The sequence below is a fragment of the Apium graveolens genome, chromosome 4 (assembly GCF_009905375.1).
Source record: "Apium graveolens cultivar Ventura chromosome 4, ASM990537v1, whole genome shotgun sequence".
NCBI classification, from domain to species: domain Eukaryota; kingdom Viridiplantae; phylum Streptophyta; class Magnoliopsida; order Apiales; family Apiaceae; genus Apium; species Apium graveolens.
In genome coordinates, this window is record NC_133650.1 from 279418653 (window position 1) to 279434415 (window position 15763).

The 15763-nt window shown below is 34.0% G+C and overlaps 1 protein-coding gene across 1 annotated transcript; it reads left to right on the forward strand.

The window, feature by feature from the left end:
• Positions 1 to 7832: 7832 nt before the first annotated feature.
• Positions 7833 to 10658, forward strand: LOC141721058 (uncharacterized). The gene is made up of 4 exons (XM_074523796.1): positions 7833 to 8056; positions 8176 to 8229; positions 9351 to 9530; positions 9999 to 10658. The coding sequence occupies exons 1-4, from the start codon at positions 7935 to 7937 to the stop codon at positions 10471 to 10473; spliced, it is 831 nt and encodes a 276-aa protein (XP_074379897.1). The 5' UTR covers positions 7833 to 7934; the 3' UTR covers positions 10474 to 10658.
• Positions 10659 to 15763: the final 5105 nt, after the last annotated feature.

The window sequence follows — 15763 nt, forward strand, 5'->3', positions numbered from 1 at the left end:
CAGAACTTGGCCCATCAGAACTTGATGAATTAAAATTTGAAGAGCCTGTTCTAGGTTCTGATGCTTCTTGAGATGTGGTTGTATGTTCAATATGCTCCCCCTGCACAGGTGCATTTTCCTTTGGCGTAGTTACTACAGTTTCAATAACATCAGAGTTTAACCCATCAGAGTTTGCAGTATCAGGATTTAGACTGTCAGGATTTACAGAATCAGAATTTAAAACTTCATTCTCAAATCTCAGCTGATCATGATCATTGAAATCTTCAAGTTCTGTAATCTTCTTATCATCAAAAAAGACATCGATAGATTACATGACAACCCTTGTTTTTAAATTGTAGACTCTAAAGGCTTTTGTGGAAAGTGGATATCCAACAAAAATTCCTTCATCAGCTTTTAGATCAAATTTGGATAGCTGTTTAGGATGAGTCTTAAGAACAAAACACTTGCATCCAAATACATGAAAATACTTCAGATTTGGCTTCTTTTTCTTCACCATCTCATATGGTGTCTTTCCATGCTTGTTGATAAGTGTTGCATTCTGAGTAAAACAGGCAGTCTGCACAGCTTCAGCCCCAAAATAGGTTGGTAACTTTGCTTCATCAAGCATAGTTCGTGCAGCTTCAATAAGAGTTCTATTCTTTCTTTCAACAACTCCATTTTGCTGTGGAGTTCCAGGAGCAGAAAATTCCTGATTGATTCCATGGTCTTTGCAGAACTCTTCCATAATCAAATTTTTGAACTCAGTGTCATTATCACTTCTTATGATTTTCACAGAGTCTTTAACCAATTTATCCAGTTGTTTGACATGATCAATCAAGATAGATGTAATTTCACTTTTTGTGTGCAAGAAATACGCCCATGTGTATCTAGTGAACTCATCCACTATGACCATAGCATATTTCTTCTTTGCAATAGACATGACATTCACTGGACCAAATAGATCAACATGTAGTAGGTGATAAGGCTCAAGAATTGAAGATTCAGTCTTGCTCTTGAATGAAGATTTTCTTTGTTTTTCTTTTTGACAGGAATCACAAAGGCCATCAGGAGCAAATACTGATTTTGGCAGTCCTCTCACAAGATCTTTCTTGACAAGTTCATTTATATTGTTAAAAATTAAATGAGAGAGTTTCTTGTGCCAATCCCAGCTTTCTTCAATTGATGCTCTGCTTAACAGACAGATTGCAGAACCATCAGAACTTGTTAAAAGCTTGGCTTCATAAATGTTACCATGCATGTATCCTTTCAGAACAACTTTGTCTGTAGATTTGCTTACAACTTCACAGTGTTCTTCAAAGAAATCCACATGATAACCTCTGTCACAAATTTGACTAACACTCAGCAGATTGTGTTTAAGTCCTGAGACTAGAGCTACTTTTTCAATGATGACATTCCCAAGATTGATATTGCCATATCCCAGAGTTTTTCCCATATTTCCATCTCCATAAGAAACACCTGGGCCAGCTTTCTCCACAAAGTCTGATAGCAGGGCTTTATTTCTAGTCATATGTCCTGAACATCCACTGTCCAAAACTAGGATGTTTTTCCTGTTGCCCTGTAATCACAAAGACCACTATTGATTAGTTTTAAGGACCCAGACTTGCTTGGATCCTTTGGCCTTATTAAATTTGTTAACATTTGCAGCGGATTTAGCATCAGAGTTTATGTTAACATTTTTCTTATCAGAATTTACATTATCAGACTTTGCATCAGAACTTATACTAGAAGAAATAATGCTCACTTTCTTTAAAGAAGGTTTTATTTGATAATAATCATAGTACAAACTATGATATTCCTTACAAGTATAAATGGAATGCCATAAACTACCACAATGAAAACAAGGATTTTGTGGCCTATATCTAACAGACTGACTCTTAACTCCTGATTTTGAAGGTAATGAGTTTATGTTTTTATTCTTCCTGCAAAAAGAAGCCAGATGGTTAGAATTTCCAGAGTTATAACATTTCTTTCTAGGAGCATTAGGAACAGGCTTATAATCATTGCTTTTATTCACACCTTCCTTTCCATTCCTATTTTTCCTAGGTGGCTTTACCTTGTTTACATTCTTAACATCTTTCAGCTTATGCTTAAGCTGCTTCTTTGTCATTAAGCCTATGTTAACTTCAGTTGGCTTATCCTGTTTTGGTTTGTCAGAAGTTAATTTCTCTGTAACTTCTGATTTATCAATATCAGACTTTACAGCTACAAACTTAACAGGATTTACCTTTGGCTTTTGTTTAACAACTATAGGCTCAATTTCTACAGTTCATTTATTATTCTTATCATCTCCATAACCTAAGCCCTCTTTCCAGTTTCCAATACTTAACAAATTCTGAGTTGTTCTTCCAAAGTTAGTCCAAATCCTGATAATCTCTCTTTCCTTTTCTAACTCAGTTTTTAAAGATTGATTCAATTTTAACACTTCATCTCTAACATAAAAAGCATCATCTCTTTCTTTCTGAGTTTGATGGAACAAAACTAACTCCTTTTCTAAATAGTCATTCATTTTCTTAAAAGCCAAATTTTCAGAAGTTAACCTTTCACATGTTAAAGTTTGATCTCTATAACTAATGAACATGGTTTTAAGATATCTTCTCAACTCAGTAATATCATTAGTATGAAAAGCATAAGTTGTTTGAGGTACCTTTAACTCAGCAGCTTCAGAACTGCTATCAGCATTTGCCATCAAAGCATAGTTCACCTCACTTTTAGAATCTGAAGTGTTTGTCCAGCTTTTCTTCTTTGTGACAAGTGTCTTGCCTTTGTCACCTTTTCCTTTCTTGCAGTCAGGAGATATGTGGCATTTCTCACCATAATTGTATCATTTAACATTTGAGTAATCTCCTCGGTCAGACTTTCCAGCTTTGCCTTCAGATTTTCTGAATCCTTTCTTATCAGAACTTCCACTTTTCCTGAAAAACTTCTTTCCCCTTCTGAATTTCCTGTAAGCTATCTTTGTGATACCCTTCACCATAAGAGCACACAATTTCATCATCTCTTCATCAGCATCCATCTCAGATAGACTTTCATTTTCAGAATCCTCATCACTATCAGAATTTGATGACTCGAAATCAGACTTTGTGATGAGTGTCTTTCCTTTGCCTTTCTTTGAGACAGTCACTTTAGGGGATTCCTCCTCAGCCTTAAGAGCAATTGTCCTTGACTTTCTCCCATGCATCTTGCTTCTTTGATCCATCTCAAGTTCATGAGTTTTGAGCATACCATAAATTTCATCAAGAGTAGTTTCATCAAGAGCATAGTTGTCTCTTATAGTAGTTGCCTTCAAATCCCAACTTTCAGGAAGAGCTAAAAGGAATTTAAGATTATTATCTTCAAGATCATATTCCTTATCCACCAGTGACAGATCATTCAAGAGTTTGACAAATTTGTCATATAAACCAGTTAATGACTCATCAGGTTTTGAGTCAAAGTGCTCATACTCTTGAGTAAGTATAGTCCTCCTGTTCTTCTTAATTGAATCAGTTCCCTGGCATCTTGTCTCCAAGGCATCCCATATCTCCTTTGTAGTCTTGCAGTTAATTACCCTGTTTGACATGACATTATCAATGGCACTGTGCAGCAAATGTCTTACCTTTGCATCCTTTGTAATAGATGAGATATCTTCAGCTGTATATTCAGTTTTCTCCTTTGGTACAGTCTGTGCTGGCTGATCTGCAACTACAACAAGGAGCTTGGTTGGCTTATGTGGTCCTTCATTAATTCTGTCAAGGTATTCTGGACCTGTAGCTTTCATCCTCACCTTCCATATGGGATACTCAGAAGGTTTAAGTATGGGAACCCTAATAGTCTCATATCGATTATGGATTTGAGTCTTTGGAGTTTCTTCAGTTTTGGTGGGCTTGGTTGGAGTTTGTGTTTCTTCAGATATGATTGTTTTTGGATCTTTACTGTATGTATGTTAACAGATTGTTCTGATACCACTTGTTAGGTCACACACACTGTAGAAGGGGGTTGAATACAGTGTCTAGCACAATCAAATCGAATTAAGAACACAAGTATGAAACACAGAATAATCTTATTAATAAAACAGTATTACAATGGAACCGATCTCTCTCAGTGATGAACAAATATCACGAGAGCTGCTAGGCTTATAATGAATAATATTCTCGAATTGGATAACACATATATTGTAAACCCTATGCTGTGTTTATATAGACACACAGTTACAAGATAATCTTCTAATTGATATCGAACATAAGTCTGCATCCTAAAACATATCAACTAGTTATCTTTTCTTCCAAGTATTCTATTCTTCATAGAATTCTTCTCCATACATATTTCTTCTTGTTTTAGTCTCGATCTTCTTTCCTTTCAATCAGCCGTCTTTCTTATCTGAAAGTCTCCTTAAATTCTGATATTATCTCCTGATAAATATCTTCTGCTAACTTAAGTTCTGATAACTTAAGTTCTGATATCTTAATTTCTGACTTCAGTATAAACACTGATTTTTTGCAGTTAAGTCCTGATTTGTCCTGTTAGTTAAGATCTGAAAACGAAACACAAATCATTATTAGACATGACATCACAAATATATTTAAAATTTCTTTTTGGGATGTCCCATCCAATTCTTTACATTTCAAAACTTACCAAAAATAGTCAATGGGTCTCACCACTTTCCCACTTTTCCTTCCTTTTCACACTACTTTTACTCCATTATCTCCCTTTTAAACATTAAAAATCAATGGATCTCACCATTTCACCCACTTTTCTTTCTCTTTTTCACTACTTTATACATATTTCTTAACCCCCTACCCAAACCAAGCGTAAAGAATTGACCGGGACGGAGGGATTATCATTTAGATTTAGATTAAGAGTTGAGGCTTCAGGGTTTTTACCATTGCAAATTTGGTTAAGCTAGGGTTGGGCACAATTCAGGAACGGAGACAAATCCTAATGTGGTAAGCTTTTGGGCCTTATTTTAGTCTACCCATTTCGGGACTAGCCCCATTGGTCCACTTAGAATGCAAAGTCTAAACAAACTTTGACAAATCACACCGAACAAAAAAGTGATAGAGAAATATGTTTCTCAATTTTTTGCTACTTTTTTAAAAGGACAAATGATTTCCAAAAATACTTTTCTAATATTTTTTCATCAACCCGAAATGAAAAGTTACTATATTATTAGACCATCTCCAATAATATAAAATTTTTGTAAAATTAAATATCCTTCGTTAATGAATATTATTAGAAATCGTACTATATTTTAACTAATTTTTTTAACTGATGAATATAATCAATAATTAACAAAATTAGTCAATCCTAATTAAAATATTACTAGTGCTAAAAAAAGTACACAAGTGAACGTGAGTTCCAAAATTTGCAATAATAATTCGTTGAACAGCAAAGAAAATTTATTTTTATAAATGCTTTCTACAAACATTTTCCGAACCAAATTAAGATTTGAAAAATATATTTTGGGAAATAAATTAAGGCCCCATTTATTTACCACTTATCACTTCTGAAGGAGCAGTTAGCTGACCGATTTGGTCATTCATGTTGTTTGGACACTAAAATTAGGTTAACTGAGTGAACCATATTTTCATGAATGATCCATTTACAATTCTCTAACTGAGCCATCCACCAATACTTACGTGTACTTTATGCACTTTATGTGTGACGGGCACTCTATCAGTATGTACAGCATAAGCATATAACTAACTCTATGACCCTGCAATATGTGAGCATATTCTAAATTAAGTATTAGTTATCTTCTCTTCGATTTGCAGTATTCATAATAGCGACTAAGATTATGTTGATTAATAAAAAATATGTTTATTTGTATTAGTTGCCTTAACTTCTTAGTTGGGTTTGCATTATTCATGATTATCACTGTCTTAGTAATTGAAATTTTCGAAACATATGTTTGTTTATTTCGAATTAAATGATATGTCGATGTATCAAATTATAAAATACAAATATTGTTTAAACACTATTTTAAAATTATGTTTTTAGTGTTTGACCGTACTCTAGATATGCACAAGTTTTTATTCTTTTTAATATATTTATTTATATGTGTGTAATGTATTTAAATGTTAAATGTGTGATAATGAGTTACAATATAGTTTTAAATGAGATAAGTATGTGTTGTGATCTCATTAATAATCTAAGCTATTAAGAGTCAATAATGAAGCAATAATAAATATAAAATTAATAATACTTAATGAGTTAGATATAATTAATATATGGTATTAAATTTGATATTTATTTATACATATTTTTGAGGGGTAATTCAGTAATTTTAATTGAATAAATTGTCTCAATCAACCCCCTATTTTTATTTGCTCTATTATATATATAATAGATTTTATGCTCTTAATTGAATAATAAATTTAATATTTTTTTAAAATTTGTTGTGTTTCTAATATTATTATATCGTAGCTAATATATGTTACTCAAAATTTTTAATTTTTTCTTTCTTTCTTATAAGTTTTATGATTTTTGCCATCTCAATTACCTTACTTGTTATTTGTATAGTTATATTTAATTATAAAATTGATTAAATAAAGTTAATATTTTTGTGAAAAAAGTTACTCCCTATGTCCAAACCATTTTTTTTAAATTTTCCTTATGTCTTTTCCAATTCTTTACATTTCAAAATTTACTAAAAATAGTCGATGGGTCCCACCACTTTCCCACTTTTTATCTCTTTTCACGCTACTTTTACTCCATTATATCCTTTTAATACATTAAAAATCAATGGGTTCCACCACTTCATCCATTTTTCTTTCTCTTTTTCGCTACTTTATACCTACTAGTTTATAGCCCGTGCTTTGCATACGGGTATTTTAAAAATTATTTAATAAAATAAATAAATAAATTTATAATTAAAATTAAATAATATAATTCTGAAAGATTAAGTTATCTATATAATAAGTGTATTACATCTACATATTATGATAAATTTATAGAAAAACTACTTTCGTTACATAAGTTATTTTTATGTTATTTATTTTATGAAATTATTTCTATAAATAGATCTGTCAAAATTTAAAGTTTACTTCAAATTTGTATTAAAAACTTATCATAAATAACACAATTCATATGTATAATTGTATTGTAAAGTTTGTATAATTAAAATGGGTCATAATAAATATATAGATCTTTTATAAACCTAATATGGATCCCAAACCTAAAAATGGATAGTCCACTGAGTCAAATTAAAATTAAAAATTATATCTGAGCCAAAATATGAATACCAAATCTTAGAAAAGGGTTATCCAGCAATTTATAATATATAGATTTCTTAACATATGTGCCCAAACCAAACATAAAGAATTAATTGGGATGGAAGGAGTATTAATTTAAAATAATATTTTTATTAAATTGACATCATTCAGATTTTTATGAAATTTATTTATCAAACAATCTTAGGCTCTGTTTGAGATTGCTATTAAAAATTGTTGTGCTGTTAAAAAAAGTGCTGCTGGAAAAAGTGCTGTTGTAAAAATCAGATGACTGTTTGGTAATTTTTTTGATACGTATATATTTTGATACAAAAAATTAAAAATAATGATGCTTTTGATAAGGTTAGCAGCTTTTTCTAAAAACATGGGGACTTACTTTTTCTAACAGCAGCTTTTAAGCCAAAATCACTTTTCAGAAAAACAGTTTTTAAATTTTACCAAACAGTTTTTTAACTGCTTTTCAGCGAAAATCTGCTGATGCTGTTGCTGTCTGTGCAATACCAAACACAGCCTTAATCATTCTAAATTCAGATATCTTAATAATTCATATGATTCAGAAATTTGAATGATTCAAATATTTTTAATTCGAATTTACAAAATGACCCAAATTTTATTTTGTGGAATTTTTTTTCCTTTTATCTTTTTTGGTGTACGAAAAATACTGTAAATCAGACTGTTGGTAGTGCGAGAACTGAGAAATAGTAGGTAGAGGGCTAGCGATATCGAGACATGTTGCTCCGAGCTGCGATTTCCAGGCGAGTCGTGAATCGTCGGAGTTGGCTTTACGGAACTCGATCAATCTCCCACTTCGTCCAAGATCCTAACCCTAACTTACCTAATCCCCTCGCCCTTGTAATCTCTCTCTCTCTCTCTCTCTCTCGTGTTTATTTATATAAAATGTGTTTCCTGCAAGTACTTGTCATTTCATTAGATCATTACTAATTTATACTTTAAATGTTTTATCTGTTAAAGGTGCATACGGAGGAAATTCTCGAAACCCCGAATTGGCTGCAAATATCAACACGTGAGTTGTTTTATTCAGATTATTTTGCTTTTATTTTTGTTATTTATAATTTATATTCATTAACTTTGATTATATCAGCAACATAAAAAAGTGACTGATATTGCGCAAGATTATAATTGATTATTGATGTGAAATTGTGATTTCAGAATGATTAGTTCGATTGTGTTTATTCAAATATTTATGGTGATTGTAGATAGGGGAATATTCGTGTTCCAATTTAATTCTTTTTTAAGAATCCTCTGATGAGTTTTGAGTATGGACTATGCAGTTAGTTATGAAGGATCTAAGTGATGTTTTATTCTACAAGGATTTTAAGTGTTGGTTTTAGTGTTCAATTGTATGTTGTTGAATATGAGAAAAAATCGTAATTAATAACCACACAGCGGCGCGGTAGTTGAGTGCACCAACATGGTTTTATTATGCGAGTTATATTAAATTACTATTTTACCATCTTTGTTAGTACGGTTGAAAGTTAATTTTTTGTTGTGGTGTTAAAACTCGTGCAGTCGACTTCCTTCTTCTTTAACACTAATACTGTAAATTTTTGCATTATACTGTTAATTAAAGTTTCTATCGAACTGCCAATGTTTGTGTTAAACTTCTGTTGCGGAATAGATTATTTTATTTTGTTTAACATGAACTTAGTCAAATTGGAAAAAAAGGATGTGAAACATCGAAAGTTTGGAACTCGAGGAATTACTTATATAAAATTGTGTATTATGATTATCTTTTAGTAGGTTTTCTTAAAGAATGCTTGTTGATATCGAGAATAGACCATTCTGATGGGGTAATGATATTAAGATGTCTTTGAGATTATAACCCATTCCTAGTACCAAGCTAGACGAGGGTGAGATAGATAAATTGATTTTAGACAATATGAAGTAGCTTTTTAAAGGGGTAATGTTGTGTTGCAAGTTTTTTCAGGATGCAATAGCTCTTACAAATATTCTCTGATAATCTGTGATATGCGTTATTCTAGTAACTAAGCTGAGCTAAATGATATATTTTGTTAACTAGTTGAAGCTACTTTCTTCACAGTTAATTGGATTTTAGGCGATTTATTTATGTTGTTTAAAACTAACTGAAACAATAGTACAATACTAATGATTTAAACTCAATAGGCAATATCTTTTCTTGGGTGGAAATGTGAATACAACTGGCGGAACATCAAAGCCTGCCTCTGGGGAGAATTCTAATGCGATGAAAGAGAAAAGGGATTATGCAATTTTAGCTCTATCTGGAACTGCTGCTTGCCATTCTTCGGTAGACTTCCAGAAGCGATTATTCCCCGATATGAAAATGTGAGTTTTAGTTTGCATATAATCGTCCTGATTATCAAGCAGCTCCGCTTTCACATTGTGTCATGTGGTCCTCTAATTGTTCCATATTCAACCTTTTATTATAGTCATCACTCATAAAGTTTTGATGTTGGATGTTTTTGAGGATGGAAACCTTTGTACAGAAAGGATGATCTATGATGTGAGGGAAGCTAATAAAATACTGAACAATATAGTAAGAAGTTCTGCGGTAGGAGAGGTTCTTGATTTTAATGTCTTGCAAGAATGTTTTGATCCTATTCTCGAGGAAGTAATTAACTGAATGTTTGAATTGACAATATGACATTTATAGCTCTTACGGGAAATTACACAACCTTGGATCTTAATAATGAAACATGTTGATGACTTGATGCATGTTGAATAAGTATCTTTTCCTTGAGAAAATCATGAAGTGCATAATTCTATCATGTTTGTTATTCTTTTTGGTTGCAGTGTGGTGCACGCAGATGAAAAACGAACTGCTTCTGTCAAGAGTCAGTTGCAGCAGCTTTTTAGACTGATGCACATGAATCTTTCTGTGTATGGTTCACTTGTTGGTTCTACTGTTGGTAAATCATTTTCTCTTGCTAACATACGTACCACACACAGCCAGGCAGGTGTTACTATAGGCAATGGGGAATTCTCGGCCAAGCTTCGTCCGTTATCGCCACATCTTACTGTCTATAAGCCACAATCCACCTCTACTTCCTCAATATTCCACAGAATTGCTTACATATACATGGGCGTTGCAGCTTTGTTTTATTATCTACTCTATGTGAAAATGGGTATGATTTGCTTCACCTATGAGAAGTTCTACCAATTTTTCTATTATTCATCAGAGCTCTTTCCGATTATCAACGAGATATCCGTAGTAGCCCTGGCCTACTATCTGTATAAGGGAGCTGAACAATTCATGAAATTCAGGTAGAGATGTTCACTCAGGAGAATAAGCCTTTAGAATTTCCTGGCCATGTGGTGAGGTTTTCATTTGTTTTTGTTTTGACTTTACTCTCTCTCTTTAGCTGACAATACCCAGGGCTTGTAATTGTCAGAACAATGAACATGAGCTCTGTGCAACAGAGATGAATCAATCAAGCAACAAATTTCATCATATTTCATCATAGAAATAAAGCTTGAAGTTACATTCTTATATGAAGATAAGAGAGAGATGTATCTATATATTCTAAAATGATCTAATAAGACTACATACTCAGGTTTATATATAAACAAAACAGAAATGACAGCTAAATACAGCTGTAATTCTCTAACTAACTATCATTGACTTTGCTTGAGGTCATCGGTTACATCAGCAGCATCTGATGATATAGCAGCAGTGGTATCACATATCATAACATCCCCCCTCAAGTTAGGAGGAGCAAATAGATTAATAACTCCTAACTTGGACTGTAAAGCAGCAAGCTGATAGGAAGGTAAAGCCTTGGTAAAAATGTCAGCAGGTTGCACAGAAGTATTGATATGAGAAGGACCAATCAACCCAGCTTTGAACTGATCACGCACAAAGTGACAATCAATGTCAATATGCTTTGTGCGTTCGTGAAATACCGGATTGGAGGCAATGTGCAAAGCAGAGTTGTTGTCACAGAACAGGGGAACTGGGACAGGTGTAGCAGATTGAAAAGTCTGCAACAGAGAGACAAGCCACTTGACTTCACAACAAACATCAGCCATAGCGCGATATTCTGATTCTGCAGAAGAGCGTGATACTGTAAGTTGTTTATTGCACTTCCAAGAAACGAGAGATTCACCAAGAACCACACAATAACATGTCAATGATCTACGAGTCTCAGCACAACCACCCCAGTCAGAGTCACTATATGCAGTGAGTTGAGAAGAAGAATCATGGGGAAAGAACAGACCTTGGCCAACAGTGCCTTTGATATATCGGACCATTTTATAAGCTGCAGCAAGATGATCAGTCCGAGGAGAAGAAATGAACTGAGACAAGACATGAACGCCATAGGATAGGTCAGGACGAGTAATAGTCAAATATAGAAGCCTACCAACAAGACGTCTATAGATAGAGATATCAGCAGAGGGCAGAAAAGCTGAAGTATTATCAATCAACTTGTGATTCTGTTCCATAGGAACCATAGAAGGCTTTACTGTAGTCATACCAGTATCTGATAAGATATCAAGGGCATACTTTCTTTGATTAAGAAAGATGCCTGTAGCAGAACGTGCAAGTTCTAAGCCAAGAAAATATTTCATAGGCCCTAGATCCTTGATCTTGAATTGAAAATGAAGAAAAGTTTTGACATTAGCAATTAATCCAGCAGAATTTCCCGTGATTAAGATATCATCAACGTACACAATGACCACAACAAAAGCAACATCTTTCTTGTAAGTAAAAAGACTGTGATCGCAAGCTGCCTGAACAAACCCATAGTGCAAAAGAGAAGTAGCTAATTTACAATTCCACACCCTTGGTGCCTGTTTCAGACCGTATATAGATTTTCGTAGTCTGCAAACCAACTCAGTATCAGCAGGAAATGTATGAGACACGGTTGATAATTGTTGGAAACCTGGAGGAAGTCGCATATAGATCTCTTCATTAACCACTCCATGGAGGAATGCATTATTGACATCCATTTGATGGATGTGCCAATTATACTTGGCAGCCAAAGCTATGACAACTCTCACTGTAATCATCTTAGCTACAAGAGCATACGTCTCAAAGTAGTCAACTCCAATTGTTTGAGTAAATCCCCGAGCAACAAGCCTTGCCTTGTATTTATCAATAGTACCTTCAGGAGTATATTTGACCTTGAATAACCATTTGCAATCAACAATATTCTTATTAGATGGCCGTGGTACTATGTCCCATGTCTTATTGTCTTCGAGAGCAGAAATTTCAGCAATCATAGCATCTGCCCATGGTTTATGGACTACAGCCTGTTTATAGGTGTAAGGAATAGGAACAGTAGAGATGTTGGCTAGAAACTTGATATAAGGTTGTCTAAAGACATGATAAGACACAAAGTTATGCATTGGATGCATACACAAATTCATATCAGCAATAGCATTCTTAGAAACCAGTTCTGGTAAACCAGTGTAATCTTTAAATTTACTGGGGACATGTTTAGATCGTTGAGGTCTGACAGATTGAATAGGTTGTTCAACCATAGGTACAGAAGGTTCAGAAAGAAGAGGAGTAGTAACAGGAGTATGGTCACAGGAAATAGAGGATGGAACAATTTCATTATTATAATGAAAAGGATGGTTATTCTCAGATTGAGAAGTAAACATAAATGGAGAAGGATCAGTAGTTAAAGTATGAAAAGGGAATATGTTTTCAACAAAAATGACATCCCTCGAAATATAGCATTTCTTGGTGTCTAAATGCATGACTCGATATCCTTTTTTTCCAAATGGATAACCAAGAAAAACACATCTCAAGCCACGAGAATTAAATTTGTCAGAAGCACTATAAACATCAGCTATATAGCAAAGACAGCCAAAGACCTTTAAAGAGGTATAATCAGGTGACTTCTTATATAACAACTCATAAGGACTCTTAAAATTCAACTGTTGAACTGGAAGAAGATTAAGAATATGAACAGCGGCCAAAACACAATCCCCCCAAAATGACTTAGGGAGAGAGGCTTGTAACATAAGAGAACGAGCAACATTAAGAATATGTTGGTGTTTGCGTTCCACCACCCCATTCTGTTGGGGTGTGTGAGAACAGGATGTGTGATGAATTATACCAGCATTAGAGAAGAAACTTTGAAGATTTTTATTAACAAACTTGGTACCATTGTCAGAACGAACAACTTTAATATCAGCATGAAACTGAGTTTTAATGAGTTGAATAAAGTTCTGGATAATAATTGGAACCTCAGTCTTGTCAGAAATCAAATAAACCCAAGTACATTTAGTAAATTCTTCTACAATAGTAAGAAATCTATTGCATCGACCATGAGTATACACTTTGTATGGACCCCAGAGATCACAATGAATGAGTTCAAATAAGCCATACTCAGACAATGAGTGATGGGGGAAAGAAAATCGGTGTTGCTTAGCTTGAATACAAACATCACAAGTTGTAAACAAAGAAGAATTCACATTGGAAAGAAGAGACAATTTGTTTAGAATAACAGCAGGTGGATGTCCCAATCTAGCATGCCAGATTTGAGCTTCAAGAGATGGTTCTGAATGGACTCTATTGCACATATAATTTGAGGTAGAAGTAGTTGTATTAGAAATAGCAGTATGAGAGTACAGTCCAGCTTCCATTTTACCAATCTCGACCATCTGCTTCAGGGAAGGGTCCTGTAACAGACAAGTGGAGTTGGAGAACAAAACAGAAGCAGAGGAATCTGCAGTGAGTTTTGAGATTGAAACAAGATTGCATTTGAATGAGGGTACACAAAGAACCTCAGATAAAACAATATCAGATGTCAGCATAGCATTTCCAATATGAGTTATGGAAGCAACAGTTCCATTTGGTAAATGTAAGACCGCATTAACAAACTTAGGTTGACAGAGCAAAGAAATATCAGACACAACATGATCAGTAGCACCTGAATCCAATATCCAGGTAATGTTGGATTTGGTGTGTACTGTATAAGCTTTGTGAGCAGAAGAGACACTATGAATACCTGACAAGTGTGAAGAAGATGTCCAATTGCTCATAGATTTCATGCTCTCCTGAATCATTTTAGTAAGTTGAACACATTGGGCTTCTGAAAAGGCATCTGAACTAGCAGTACTGATCATATCTGTAGAAGCAGATGGCTTGGCAGATACTTGTGCAACTTTTTTAACACCTGCGACCTTCATCTTCGGTTTGGGTTTACCATATAGACGATGCCAGTCAGGATAGCCATGCAAAAAGAAACATTTGTCCTGATGATGTCCTGTGTTGTGACAAAAGTCACATAGTTCATCTGCATTATTCTTCTTAGAGCTAGCTGAAGCAATTTGATTAGATTTATTTCCTGCAAACTTTACATTCATTGCAATGTTTTCTGGAACAGAACTCATAGGAGTAGAACGTTGTCCTTCCTCTTGCAGCAACAACGAATAAGCTTGACTGAGTGTAGGAAGAGGTTTCATCATAAGCATCTGGCCTCTTATAGCGGTGAATCCATCATTTAAGCCCATTAGAAACTGACTCAGGCTGTTAATCTGCTCATAAGTTTCAAGTTTGGAACTCACACCACAGGAACAAGAATTTTGCACACAAATGCATTTAGGAATTGGAGCTAGTGCATTGAGTTCATCTGTTAGAGTTCTCATTTTAGTAAAATATGTAGTAATGGACATAGATCCCTGGTTAAGAGCAGTTAAGTCTTTCTTCAACTGAAAAATGCGTGGAACATTGCTCTGAGAGAATCTGATTGATAAATCATCCCAAATCTCCTTTGTTGTACTAAAATAAACCACACTATCTCGAATTTTAGTTGAAATTGAGTTCAATAACTAGGATAATACCATATTGTTGCATCGATTCCAGAAAGGATGTAGAGGTGTACTAGTCAGAGGTTGAGCAAGAGTTCCATCAATCATTCCTACTTTGTTCTTAGCAGATAAAGCTAATTATACAGAACGACTCCACTAATGATAGTTTTGAGTCGTTAAAGGTTGAGTAACAAGAGCAATTCCAGGATTATCCGAAGGTTGAAGATAATAAGGATGAAACACATCGATAACAGTAGTATTACTAGTAGATGCAGTCTGATTAGGCATTGTAGGAGTAGATGGCGATGAAACAGCAACGGAATAAGTTTGTTTACGCATATAGAAATTGAATCTAAGTATCAGAAGTTATCATATAGCAGCATATCATTGCAATTATCAAACAGATGCAATTAAATAAGAAAAAAAAAATTAGGTGAAACACAGAGTAATAATGGCGTCGTACGGAAAACACGAAGAAGATGAAGTAACAATGAAGACGCAGTGGAGAATCTGTATACGAATCGATCGCCGCTCTGATAACATGTCAGAACAATGAACATGAGCTCTGTGCAACAGAGATGAATCAATCAAACAACAAATTTCATGATAGAAATAAAGCTTGAAGTTACATTCTTATATGAAGATAAAAGAGAGATGTATCTATATATTCTAAAATGATCTAATAAGACTACATACTCAGGTTTATATATAAACAAAACAGAAATGACAACTAAATACAGCTGTAATTCTCTAACTAACTATCATTGACTTTGCTTGAGGTCATCAGTTACATC